At 45.5% G+C, this 13,904-nt stretch overlaps 1 protein-coding gene across 2 annotated transcripts in view; it reads left to right on the top strand.

The window, feature by feature from the left end:
- LOC116819994 (uncharacterized) overlaps positions 1-13,904 on the top strand; it is a 25,675-nt gene that overhangs the window by 1,328 nt on the left and 10,443 nt on the right. For both annotated transcript variants that reach the window (XM_075069003.1, XM_075069004.1), the window contains exons 2-7: positions 5,836-6,180; positions 8,259-8,528; positions 9,203-9,319; positions 10,541-10,642; positions 11,881-12,003; positions 12,731-12,826. In XM_075069003.1, coding sequence (XP_074925104.1) covers positions 5,836-6,180; positions 8,259-8,528; positions 9,203-9,319; positions 10,541-10,642; positions 11,881-12,003; positions 12,731-12,826 — 1,053 coding nt within the window. The remainder of the gene's footprint in view (positions 1-5,835; positions 6,181-8,258; positions 8,529-9,202; positions 9,320-10,540; positions 10,643-11,880; positions 12,004-12,730; positions 12,827-13,904) is intronic.

Below are 13,904 nucleotides of genomic sequence, written 5' to 3' on the forward strand. Positions count from 1 at the left end.
AAAGAGTTCCACGGGTTGACTTTAGGTTGTGTGAAGAAGTACTTCCTTTTGTTTTTTAAAACCTGCTGCCTATTAATTTCATTGGCTGACTGCTAGTTCTTGTGTTATGTGAAGGATTAAATATTTCCTTATTCATTTTCTTCACGCCAGTCAAGATTTTATAGACCTCTATCATATCCCCCCTTAGTCGTCTCTTTTCTAAGCTGAAAATTCCCAGTCACTTTAATTTCTCCTCCTGTTTCATACCCCTAATCATTTTAGTTGCCCATCTCTGTACCTTTTCCATTTCCAATATCTCTCTTTTGGGATGGCGTGCACACAATATTCAGGGTATACACATACTATGGATTTATATAGAGGCAGTATGATATTTTCTGTCTTATTATCTATCCCTTTCTTAATGATTCCCAAGATTGTTTGCTTTTGTGACTGCTGCTGCGCATTGAGTGGATATTTTCAGAGAACTATCCACAATGACTCCAAGATCTTTCTTGAGTGTTAACAGCTAATTCAGACTCCTTCATTTTGTATGTATAGTTGAGATAGTTTGCCAATGTGCATTACTTTGCATTTGTCAACATTGAATTTCATCTGCCATTTTGTTGCCCAGTCACCCAGTTTTGTGAGATCCCTTTGTAACTCTTCACAGTTTGCCTCGGAATTAACTATCTTGAATAGTTTTGTATCATCCGAAAATTTTGCCACCTCACTGTTTACCCATTTTTCCAGATCATTTATGAATATGTTGAACGGTACTGGTCCCCGTACAGACCCCTCAGGAATACCACTATTTATCTCTCTCCATTCTGAAAACTGATAATTTATTCCTACCCTTTGTTTCCTATCTTTTAACCAGTTACTGATGCATGAGAGGACTGCCCTCTTATCCCAGGATGGCTGACTTTTCAAAAGTCAACTTAAATTAAATACATTTTTTAAAATATATATATGTTTTTAGAAATCTAGACCTGTTGTGTGTTTTGGTGTAACTTGCATTATCCTTATATTAAATTTGCATCATCCTAACAAAACATTTACTTTATTCATATCTCTTTTATATATCTCATCGGCCCTGACACCCCCCGGTAAATTCGAACACCCCCACTAATTTCAATTCCCGGGAAACTACTGGATGTGGCTGCTCTGATGCCTCCCCATGCCATCCCCTACTGGGGGGGTGCCAAGTGCTGGGCTCCCGCTTCCCTGCAACACACATTACCATATCCCCTTCTCTTCCCCATCCCATCCTCCTTCCCCTCCCCACTGCACGCACCCTATCCCCAACCCCCCACTCCACCATCCCCTTCTCTTCCCCCTGCCCTGTCCTACCCCCCTTCCCCACTGTCTCTTCCACGCTTACCCTGCCCGTGGGCTCTCACAGTTGTACAGAACAGGCAGGCACTAGGACCCTGGAGGCAGTGTCCAGCAGCAGAGGTAGTGACCCAGAACAGCTGCTCCATCCCACTCCCTGCAGGACCTGGCTGCCTGGGACAGGAGCCCAGCGAGTGTGGGCATGCACCGTGGGAAGGATATAACTCTCTCCTCTCCCAACAGGCCGATGAGCAGAACAAGCCCTGCTGCGCAGTTCAGTACTCGCAGAAATTGGGGGGGAGTAGCACGTTCCTCCCTGTACCCCCCATGCCTCGCCTCTCTTTAGGGGGGCATTGCTCCCCTTGCCCCACCCCAAACTACGCCCATGGTCAAAAGGTACAAAATGCAGAACTCATGGAAGTGGTTTTGAAGTGGTGGAAAGGGTTACGATGTTCCCTACAATGTGCAGGGGCCCCCCAGCAGGATTACACCTCAGACTGTGCATGCAAACAGGTGACAAGGATATCACAATGTGAAGCCAATGTATCCGCGATATGCTATGTAGAGGACTGTAAGACAGCCCCTTGGAGTGATCTAATGACTGAATGCCATAGTGACGCCCCACTAAAGAGCACATGCCCCGCAGCAGGCACAGACGAAGCTTCCATACATGAACTGCAGGTGGAAGCGAGGTGCCCTGCGTACCCCCAGGAAGCATCATGATCATCCTTACTGCTTAGGAATACGGCACTTATTTTTCCTGTTAGAATTTGCCTGACTTTAACTTCCAGCCATCAGTTCTTGTTCTCCCTTTCTCCACTGAATTAAAGAACCCGTTAGTACCCAGTGTTTTCTCACCATGAAGGTATATAGAGACTGTAATCAAGTGTCATCTCAGTCTTCTTTGGTTAAGCCAACCAAAGTCTCTCAATGTAAGATTCTTATTCCAACCCTCAAATCATTTTTCTGGCTCTTCTCTGCACCTTCTCCAGTTTTTCAGCTGTCCTTTTTAAAGGATAGCACTACAGTAAACTGAGTCACTCTATGAAGTCCTTTGCAGTATATTGTGAGAGATTTTGTCCTTTCTGAGCATGTGTGTGGAAGTTAAAGTAAACCAATTCCAGTTTTGCACACTCCAGATTTCTGTCTGTGGCCTTCATTGCAACTTGTGGCAGGGCGTGGGGTTCAGCCTGCAGCAATGACTGGTACCAAATGTTGACAAAAGGAAGAAGATCCAGATCACTAGATACAGGGAAGGGCAGTTCGGCAACTAAGGAGAGCACACAGGCTACATGCAGAGCTGCCAGACTGGAGATGGCTGATGCAATTTTTTATAGTATTTTATTTTGTTAACAGATCCTTTATTTTAGGCTGATGAATGCTGACCAGTGATCCTGAACCAGGACCACAATCACAGAATGGTGTGACTACATCTTCACGCAGACCTCAGCTCAGAACTTCTGCATGAGGATGGCCCCATGTCTGGATCTGTGTGTAGTGCAAGCCAGTCCGTTAGCACCAGGATGTGCAGGTGACGGGCAGTATCAGCCCAAAAGTGGGTTGCTATTGTCCTCTTGAAGCTGGCTGCTGCAGATGGTTACAGAGCTGTGAGTAATCAGTTCAGCACTGGCAAGTCAGCTGTTGATTTTGTAGTGATGGATGTTTGCTAGGCAACAGCTGCTTTGATTTCATCCCTGCTTGATGAGGATAGGAAATGTGCCTGAAGTAATAGTTGTCTTTCAGTGAATAGACGTCCAGCCATCCACGGTACAGGGATACCTCTTATCATGCCCTTGACCAAGATGACAGTGTTTATATAAACAGGAATGGATGCTACTTGCTCATTATGGAGGCCTTGGTAGACCATACGGGGAAGTTCATAGACACCTACATGGGATGCAGCAGCAAAGTGCATGATGCCAGTGTATTCTGGAGATCCAGTGTATTCAAATATGGCCAAGCTGGGACCTTATCCACAGTTTTTGGGTGGAAGATCAATGAGGTGTCTGTGCTCACTGTTATTATGGGGGACCTAGCCTATCCTCTACTGCCCTGGCTCATTAAGGCCTACCCTGGTATGGGAACACGTGGCAGAAGACAGTCTGACTTTGCCCTGAGCAGGCGGTGGAATGTGCATTTGGCCAGCTGAAGACAGGAGGGTGTTGCCTACAAGCCATTTGGACTGCAGTATATAAAATGCCATTCATGTGATTGAGGCATGCTGTGTACTGCACAAGGATGTGAGGATAAGTGGGAGTACTTTGGCCAGGAATGGGTCACTCATGCTGTTTTATGGCCCTTGTCCAGCCAACCAGAAAGTGCATCTCTGGAAACTGAGACTGGGTTCAGGAGAGCATGAGAAATACCTCTGTGCATCATAACAAGACAGAAATTGCAACTTTATCTCCCTTTGCATCCTATCTCATCCATCCCTACACTTCTCTGCTTATTGCCTGCATGTGCCAGGTTCCTTCTTCCTAACAAGAACATGGCAATTGCTTTCTGTTTATTGCCACAAATGTTTTGGTATTTGTGTGTGGCTTTGGGTCATTAGCTTGATATGCCAAAGGGTGGCGGGCTGTGAGAGGAAGGCCAGGGAGGTAGGTGTCTTACAGTTTTTTCAAGCTGTGATAGCACTGGCTGATGAGAGCTTGCTGGAGATCCCTGACTGGAAAAGAGAACAGTTCTTCCAGGTCTGTCATAGCAAATCATCCCTGTGTGCCATGGAACTGTTTCATTGTCTGGTGACAGATGGGAAGATTATTTATTTATTAGAGACAAGTAGTGAGCTACAAGCTGTGGGGCATGGGGAGTTTGTCTTACCCCAAAATCTGTCTCCCGGGAGTTCCTGTAGAATGAAAAATTCTTCTTCTGCATCATTCCACAAGTGGACCAAAATTTGTACCATCATAAGCAGGATGTTGATTTAGGATGCAGCAGCATAGAACCACCATGAATATGCCTGTGTAACCTTCCCCCACACCCCTGCTTTTGCCTTACTACCACTGAATAGCTCAGTTCGGGCAGTCCTGTAATGTCATATGAGGATCCGAGGAGCCCTAGTTTTTTTTTGTTTTGTTCCTGTAACTCTGTGCAAAAAAGTTATAAAACACTGAGACTTTTCAAAAGCAGCCCAATTTATTGGAAGCGGGCAGTATTTCAGGAACATCTTGACCAAATGACCTCAAACTTGCTTCAGTCTACTCAACCCTTCTTATGACATAATTATCCAAGACAATCTCCCCATGTGGGTGAATTTTGGATATTAAAAGTGGCTCATCTGTAGCTTGAGGAGGGAAGAGGCATGTGGCTGGGGAACCGCTGGGCCAAATAACTCCATACTTTCACCACTAATGCTACCTCTGGTCCTGGTGAGGCAGCATGATCTTAAAAAAACTTTGAAAAATTGGCTCTGAAACAGAAAACGCTGCTCAGCATTAACTTTGGAGTCACTAGTGCTCCATAATATTTCCAATCACTGTTCAGACAGAACTAGTGAACACTAACAGCTACCGTGTGAGGAAGGTAAGTCCTTTCATCCCCATTTTACAGATGAGGAAAATGAAGCATTCAAATAGGTCAAAATATTTAGGTACTTCAGTAAATAGCCTGTTGGTTTTTTTCTTTAGATCCTGGGCTCTGAATTGTGTAAAAGATAGAAATAAAATAGCCAATTATGATGTGTTGGAGGGGACTTCATAAAAAAAATGTTCCACAGAGCTATTGTTTTGAGGCATTTTGAGACAATGTCCTTGAAAGATAGTGCAGCCCTATTCACCTGCATGGTGATGCTATCACTCTCAGTCTTATACTGTCCCCATACTCGGCATGTTTTCAGGAGCAAGTTCTACACATTTCCCACAAAGTGCAGTTTCACAGAAATTTGTTTTCCAAGAAATGCTGCCTGCCTTCTTGGCTATGAGAGAGCATATTTGTTTAAATGGGCAAACACATCAGCATATTCCTTGTCCTCACCCCAGGGCATGAAGTTTCATCACAAACTGTTGGTGGGATTTTCTCCTTGTTAAAATATAAGCAGCACAGCTCTGCTTACAGTATTATGTTAGAGGCATAAAACTCCCATACTGGAGCTGTCCACTGCCAGGGTAAAACTTGCCTGTGCAGGAGATGGAGCTTTCACAGGGGCAATCCAAGGCTGTAGAATGAACTCCAACAAGGTCTAAGACTTAACTCTAATGTCCTCACCTTCCATTCCAAGTGCCAGGCATACTCCTTTGACCTTGCCTTCACTAACACACCTAGCACAGCAGACATAATATTAAATATAAACAACTATAAAACCCTCAGATAATTTTCTTCAAGAGGAAAAAGAAGTAAGGGGGGAAACCCTTGATAAATGCTAGTCCTTTTGTGCAATGCACTTCTGGAAGGTGCTCTGGTGCCATAGTGATGAGGATGGTATGAACCTTTGAATGACCTGGTATGGAAAATGCCCTTTGGACTTTGCTTTATGACTGATACTTTTTTTTTCTGCTTTTCCACTTCTCTTCCCTGTCTGGCTAGTGCTGCTGCTGGTTTTCCAATTGACTTCAGAAGCAGCAAGACCTCTGGAAAAAAAAGCTGCAGCCGTGGGATCCTCGGTGCTGCTATCTGCACCAGACAACATAAAAGACATCAACTTAATCCAGTGGGAATATCGAAATGGCACCACGTGGGACTTCATTGTGCAGTACTATGTGGGGTCACAGAACCCAACATTCTATCCGCTCTATGAAGACAGGGTCATTTTCTATTCGCCCAACGGCTCCCTCTTGCTGGAAAAACTACAAGAGACAGACAGCGGGGTCTACAAAGCCAGTATCAATCTGATCGAGAGCGAAGCCAGGACAACCCTTCTGAAAGTTCTCAGTAAGTGAGAGACACTGAGGAGCTGGTCTTACTCTTCCAACATTTACAAATCAGTACATTAGAAGAATCCATTCAATCCAGGGTGTGAATGGGAATAGTCATAATAGAGGGGGATTTTCAGCAAGCCACAAAGGAATTGAGAAGGTCAAGATTGTAAAAAGGTTCAAAAAAGAACTAGATAAGTTCATGGAGGATAGGTCCAGCAATGGCTGTTAGCCAGGATGGGCAGGGATGGTGTCCCTAGCCTCTGTTTGACAGAAGCTGGGAATGAGCAACAGGGGATGGATCACTTGATGGTTACCTGTTCTGTTCATTTCCTCTGAAGCACTTGGCACTGGCCACTGTCGGAAGACAGAATACTGGAATAGACAGACCTTTGGTCTGACCCAGTATGGTCGTTCTTATGTTTTTATGAGCCAGACAGGGGTTGCTGATGGACACACTGGAAAATGTCAGGGAGATCTGCGAGCCCCAGAATGGAGAAAGCTGTATCTGACTTTGCACTGGGAAACGTGTGTATATGGAAGGGGCTCTGAACCCCCAGAATGATGGAGACTCAATGTATCAGTGAGGTGTTGTGTTCAGTCTGGATGTGCTCTGTGAAACTGCTCTCCACTCTGGTGGCACCACACCCCTTGCTGCCCATGCACAGAACAGCTGGTAGAGGAAATCACTTGGGAGTGACTGTTCAGCATGCTACACAGGGAACATCTGAATGACACCTATTTTTAGTAATGCTCCAGGGTTGAATGCCTATGCTCGCTCCTTAATGGCCAGCTCTCTAAGCACAGAGCACTAATTTGAACAGAGCTGAGGGAAGAAAATTACTGGCAGAAAACCCTGGATAGATCTCACCGGAGGATACAATAGCTCAGCACATCGCCCCCTAAACAAAACAATTGCCCTCACCCTGAGCGTTGTGCTTCCATGATTTATTTTTTGCTTTGTTGGTGTACGGTAGCTATTCATGACGGGGGTCAATAGGACAGCGAGATTGCCTTTAAATTGGTCATAGATACTTATCGTCTACAATGTTAATGCAGTGTTAGTGCATTTTTGGCCCATAAATCTGTATATATTATATACAGATTTGTTTTTATTTTTGTAAACATATTCCAAGGGTCAGATTCTCTATGGGCAATTTGTTTAAAAAACATAGCAGTATAAATAAGTTAAAATAAATAACTAAGTGATAACATCTGAATATATTAAAAGTCCATCTCAGTGAGTCTTCTTTCAGTACTATTCTCTCTCTCTGGATATGTTGTACAAGAGAAATGGCATAGCAATAATATTGGGAACATAGGAATCCCCATACCAGGTCAGACCAGAAACCCATCTAGTCTGGTATCCTGTCTCTGACAGGCCACTACCAGCTGTTTCAGAGGAAGGTGCAAGAAACTCCTTAGTGAACAGTTATGGAATGCCCTGCCCATAGAGGAATTTTCTTCCTAACCTCCTCAGTTAGTGTCTGTCAATCTGTAGCCATGAGGGTTTATATTCTTTCTTTTAAAAAAAAATGTTTGTTTAAGCCTATCTAATGTCACCGTAAATGTTCTCATTATTAATGTAAATGTCTAATCCTTTTGTGAATCTTACTAAGCTCTTGGCCTAACGGATACCTGGTGGCAGTGAGTTCCACAGGCTAGCTGTGTTTTGGACATTCAGTGCACTGTGCAGCCACCCTGATTCATCCACTGCTGCTCTTCTCCTTCCATGGATAATTTGGCAGTTGCTCTGAATGGGAATTAGGCTGGCCTGTGGTTCAATCTGTAAATTGGAAGCTAAGTCCTTATAGATTATATTTAAATTGAATAGCTAGTTCTTTATTCATTTACTTCATTACTATTTTATTATTAACAATGATGAGAGATTTTATTTGACTTTAGCCCACTAACACGTAACCCCTTCTCCTGAGTGCTGAACTTCCACCCAGTCCAAACTCCCCAGTGCTCACTCTGGCAGGGACCTGTCCCTACTCAGCTTATCTCAGGTGTGGTTCTGAACCCCTTTAACTCCAGGAAAGAAGCGCACACATTGTTAAGACTGGTGCTACACCAGTGTTGTATATTTTTCAGGGCCTGTGTCCCAGCCTCAGATATGGAGCAATTCTAGCCTGGCAGGTTCGCCGATTGAGTTATTCTGCAACGTGCCGGAGGGAACAGTGGAGAACATTGACTGGGAGAAGGAAGGAGGCCCTCTCCCCCAGGAAAGATGTTACCTTCTTTCTGAAAATGACAGTTTGTTGCACATTGGGAAAGGGGGAAAATTAGACTGTGGCTCCTTTTCCTGCAATGTCAGCAATGAGATCAGCTGGCAGGAATCCTCGCTAAAGCTGACCATTGTTGGTAAGTGTTGCATTACTCCTGGGCTTCAAGTTACCATGGGCAATTCTGCGGCCGCTAGAACCGATGGCCACATTTCGGTGTTCCTGGCCAAAGGGATCTGTGGGAAGCAGCAGCCAGCCATGGGCACCGGGAGCTGCAGGGGGCCATGGCCTTGGATGGTCGTCATCATCAAAATGTCTCTCAGCCCACGATCAGATTACCCTGATGGGCCGCAGGTTACCCACCACTGATATAGAGCCTGTTTGAATACATTTCTACTTTGGCCACTAGACAGCAGTTTATGAACCGAGTTTGTAGTTTCCCAGTGGTTGGTAAATGTGTTGAATCAGGTCAAAGGTGGGGCAGTATAACACCCAGAACTATCCTACCTATTGATGTGCTATTTGAGTACATTTACTTGAATGAACACAGTAATGCTCTCTCGTCCTGCTATCGGTGCAGCTCTGCAGAAGAGGTTCGATCCCAGCTGGAAGGGTTTGTCTTTGGGACCAGGTGCCATCACTGTCAGGGGCTAGCAATCCTCTCATGCACATCCTGAAGCAGACAACATCCTGGCTCCCAACAGCTTTCTCAGCAGCTCCCAATCTCCCACAGCCTCTCTGTTCTGTTCTGTTGGTTGATTATTTCTCTTCTGCTTCCCCATAAGACTGGGATTTATTTTCTCCACATACCAGGTATCTCGCCTCCGCTAGAACTTGCTTTGAAAATGTCTGCTATTGCTGTGGTGTTTGCTCTGGTCTCTGGGATGGGCTTCTTTGTCTTGTGCTGCCAGTCAGAAAAGCTAAGAATCAGTAAGTATTTTATGTGCCTGTGGCTCTTGGATTGTGTCTGTTGTACACAAAATTAAACCCTCTTCTCTTATTTGCGTGAGATTAAATCAGATACTGGCAGGCAGCATTGGCCAGTTGCTTTCCCCTTAGCCTCCCAGGATGTGTCTACACTGCAATAAAGGCCTGCAGCATGGTCGTGGCTGTCCCAGGTCAGCTGCCTTGGGCTCGGGCTACAGGGCTATAACATTGCAGTGTAGACGTTCAGTCGTGGGCTGATTCAAAGGCCACTGAAATCAGTAAGAGCCTTTCCACCAACTTCAATAGACTTTGGGTCAGGCGCAAGATGAAGGTCTCGCCAATGTAGCCAGATCAGTCTATTGGTCCACCCTGTGTAGAAATCCTGACGAGCATTACCCAGCTCCAAACAGCAGCTGCAGATCCCAGCTCCACTTCTGGTACTCAGCATTACAAACAGTATTGAATTCTTCAGAGCCTGTTCTGTCTTGATCCTAAACATTCCCACGATTTGAGGGCCAGATTCTTCCACCCTTACTCCTGGAGAGTAGTATTTGGCTCTGCACATCAGCTCTCACTGACAACGATGCTTAACGGATTATTGTTCACTGTACCAATGGCACAGCCTCTGTTTGCTCTGATACAAAAGGTGTCATGTCCCACGCTTTAGGAGCATCAAAAATTATAAATTAATTAATAATTAACTTACCCCTACCCATCCAGGTCCGCCCAGAGGATTCAGTGGGCCTGGGGCAAAGCAATTTTGGGGGCACCTTCAATTAAAAAAGTTGCAATACTATAGAATACTGTGTTCTCGTGGGGGCCTCTGCAAGTTCCGGGGCGTAGGGCAAATTGTTCCACTTGTCCACCCCCGGCCCAGGCGGCCCTGACTCTAACCCACCTGCACTCTCCTTATCCCATCTGTAAAAGCAATGGAGAATAGCTATGCCTTGCAGTCTGCCTGTTTAGTCAACAGACTCAAGCTCTGTCTGACCAAGGATGGAGTTGGCAGCCCTGTACTGAAAACAGCCTGGCACCAGTCCTGCCCTTTTAAGCCAAGAAGCTGCCAGCTGCTGAGTTTTGGGGGTTGGTTTGAAGCTCAGAGGGAATAAACCTCAGGCAAACCAAAGCTGAGAAAGTTTGTGTCACCCCATGAAAACAATCCACGGACCCTGAGGTCTTGTGCAGGTCTGGGCACTCACTGTTGGTTGTCTGTTGTTTTTCTAGAGGGGGAGAACTGGAGATGGATGATCATATTCATTCAGGTTCTGGTGTGTGTCTCTTCCATCTTGCTGTTCGCTGCAACTGTTCTCTGGATGCATGAGGAAGGTAGAGTCTCCCTGGCTCTGATACTAACAAATGGGTCTGCTTCAGATTGTAAGGAGATGAATGAGGTGAATTGAATGAGTCTATGAAGAGAGAAGAAGAAACCTACAGTTAATCAAAGGGGAGGGTGATCAGATTCAGTCACATCTGGAGCTAGTGTAAATAAACATAGTTCCAGTGAAGCCAGTGGAACTGCACGGATTTCCTCCAGCTGAGGATCTGGCCCTCAGTGAAAAAAACAGGACAGCTGTTGCATGCAGGGGGAAGGGAAGGTAGCACCAGCAGTGATGTTGGTGGGTTTCAAAGAGGAATGTGCTAGGCTTTGGGCATTTGGAAATGGTGGAGGACTCATACGTGGGGGTGGTATGGTGGCTCATTTCAGGCCGAAGAGGGTAGTTCAGCTCCATATGGCAGGATTGGCTGGGATGGACCTTCAGGTGCATGTGTACTCGGGCACCCTGTTGTGAGTTTCACTGGCTGACATAGGTAGTGGCCTGATCAGGTGGCCGGGGTCAGCAGGATGACAAAAGTTAGGCTATTTCACCATATTTCAGAAACCTTCCAGAGATGCATGAGTGCCAGAACTGGGCAACTGAGAAATAGGTTGTGTGAAAAATGAAGGAAAGCGTTAATCTTCCTATGCAATGAGAACTGGGCATCAAAATGGCCCCACGCAATCCAGTCCGCCGAGACAAGGTCATGGAAGTAACACTCTTAGCAGCAAGGTCTTGGTAACTGGTATGTATCCGAGATCATAGATACTGGTTGCCACAGTTGATCAGGAAACGGGCACATCTTGTAGATGTTGCAGAGTAGCTTAGGATGGGAGAAGAGGAAGCAGCAGGGGTAGTTGATGTATAATACGGGTGTGAGCTATATGTTGACTGAAGGTTTTGGTTTATAGTGAATTCTACCCAGTCTTGCCTCTTGGGATGAAACTGAAACCTCCTTTAAGCTGTAATGCCTCAGCCTGCAGCACTCAGCACTATCCCTTTGCCAGTGACTTTTCCAGTCCATAGGTGCCATTGTTTCCCCACTATAAACTTCATCTCCAGCCCGGGGACCAAACTCGTCCATCTGCTATGCCCCTGCACCCCACTGACTTCATTGACCTCAATGAGGCCAGACTGTAGCCCCATCTGTATAGTGCCCACACCCAATAACGGTCTCTCACTGACATTCACCTTCACTAAGCCAAATTAATCATATCAGTCCCTCTAATTCTGGTTTAATTCTCCCAGGTCCCTCTGCTGCCTTCATAGTGCTTGAGATTTTGCTTGTATATGTAATAATGGTAACAGTCCTGATATCAGCAACGTTGATGTATCAGCCTGCAAAGCTCAGTGGATTTAAGACCAAACCATGTGAGTCATTCTATGTATGATTCAACTACTGGGGGACAGGTGGTGAACTGATTTATTTCCTAAATGGGATTGAGGAAAGACCCTGATAGGCCTCACTAAGTTAGAGGGAAGGGCTGTATAGGGGGCTTTTACTGGTACTAATATTGACATACACTCACTCTGCAGCCCATTCCCTTCACATTCACTGCAAGGCCTCTCCAACATCTAATTCTTAACCTGCCCTGCCCCAAACACATCACTTTAAAAGGTGGATATATGGGCTGAGGAGATGGCAGCATGAAAGGACATGAGATTCACTTCTGAAACCTCTGGGTCATGAATCAGCATATTGGATGTGTCAGTCACTTTACTGCAGTGAGGGGTGAGATAACACTAGCTATGCGGAAGGGATGAGTGAGAGACTGAAGTTATAATCAGGTGGCCCTCAGCAGCTTGATGATGACCAGCAGAGCTGTAGGATGGCTTGTCTGTCTGCGTAGCTGTTGAATTAGCATTGCCTTTTTAAAATATCAGCTGCCACTAGATGAGATTTGATTCCCAAACTTCCTGTCCATTTGTTTCCATAACTCTGGTTTGTAATAGAACGCAAAGTCCCATGATTTAACCCACTTACTGCATGAGGCACTCCTTGGAATCATGCTCTTGTACATAGCAGAAATGTCCTCATACAGGAACTTATATAATGCATTTGTCTGTCTGTCATCACATGTTTCCCTCCCTATCCCAGGGCAGCGTGTCATCCTGGACTCAGCAGGCCCTGGAGCAGTGATATTAGTGGTCCTGTTTGCCAGCCTCCTACTCCAGAAAATCTCTCAGCTCCAAGGTGAGAACAGACCCTCTAGTGACCTATGTTTACACTGCATGTTTTCCTGAGAACAAACCCTCACCTCTGAGAGCTGGAGGTTCTGCATGGGCGGCTCTTGCTGCAGAGCCTTGTGTAGTGAGCCCCCATCGCTGGGAGCCACTTCTATCAAGACATGAGGACAGTGCACATGAACACTGAATGTGTCTGTGCTGCATAAGTATCCACACACAGCACAGCGGCAAACAGCAGAGGCTAACAGAGGGAGTTTGCCTGCGATCTGTCTGAGAGGAGGTACGCTAAGTGCTGCACTGGGGGGCTGTGTTGGTGAGTATCTGAGTATCTGTTGCAGGGGACAATTTATAGATTCATAGACTCTAGGACTGGAAGGGACCTCAAGAGGTCATTGAGTCCAGTCCCCTGCCCTCATGGCAGGACCAAATAATGTCTAGACCATCCTTGATAGACATTTATCTAACCTACTCTTAAATATCTCCAGAGATGGAGATTCCACAACCTCCCTAGGCAATTTATTCCAGTGTTTAACTCGAGATGTCTAGGGAAGGAGAATTTATGCAGAAAGAGATCTAGGCGGTCATAGTGGACCACAAGACTAATATGAGTATCACAGTGTGGATACTGCTTGACAAAAGCAAATGCTGGATTCTGGGATGTCAAATTAAACAGTTGTTGGTAACAAGACACGAAGAAGTCTTCTTCATTCTAACTCGCCCTGCGTTGAGCCTCCAAGTGGAAGTATGTGTCCAGTTCTGGGCACCCGCATTTTCAAGAAGATGTGGAGAAAGTAGGAGAGGTCCAGAAAGAGCAACAAAGAAATGACTAAAGTCTGAGAAATGACTAGAAGGAAGCTGAAAGAAAGGCTCATTTTAGTTTGAAAAGAGAAGACCTAGCGGGACATCAGCGAATATGAGCTAGTTTCAGGTATCTAAAAGAGGGTGTCATCAGAGCTAGGAGGAGAGAAATTGTGGTCACCTTAGCCATACAATGAAGTAGAACAAGACAGCAATGGTTAAACTTGCAGCAAGGAGCATTGGAGGATTGGACATTAGGAAAAAGTCTGTCTAACTGTCAGGGTAGG

Source organism: Chelonoidis abingdonii, chromosome 8 (genome assembly GCF_003597395.2).
Source record: "Chelonoidis abingdonii isolate Lonesome George chromosome 8, CheloAbing_2.0, whole genome shotgun sequence".
NCBI classification, from domain to species: domain Eukaryota; kingdom Metazoa; phylum Chordata; order Testudines; family Testudinidae; genus Chelonoidis; species Chelonoidis abingdonii.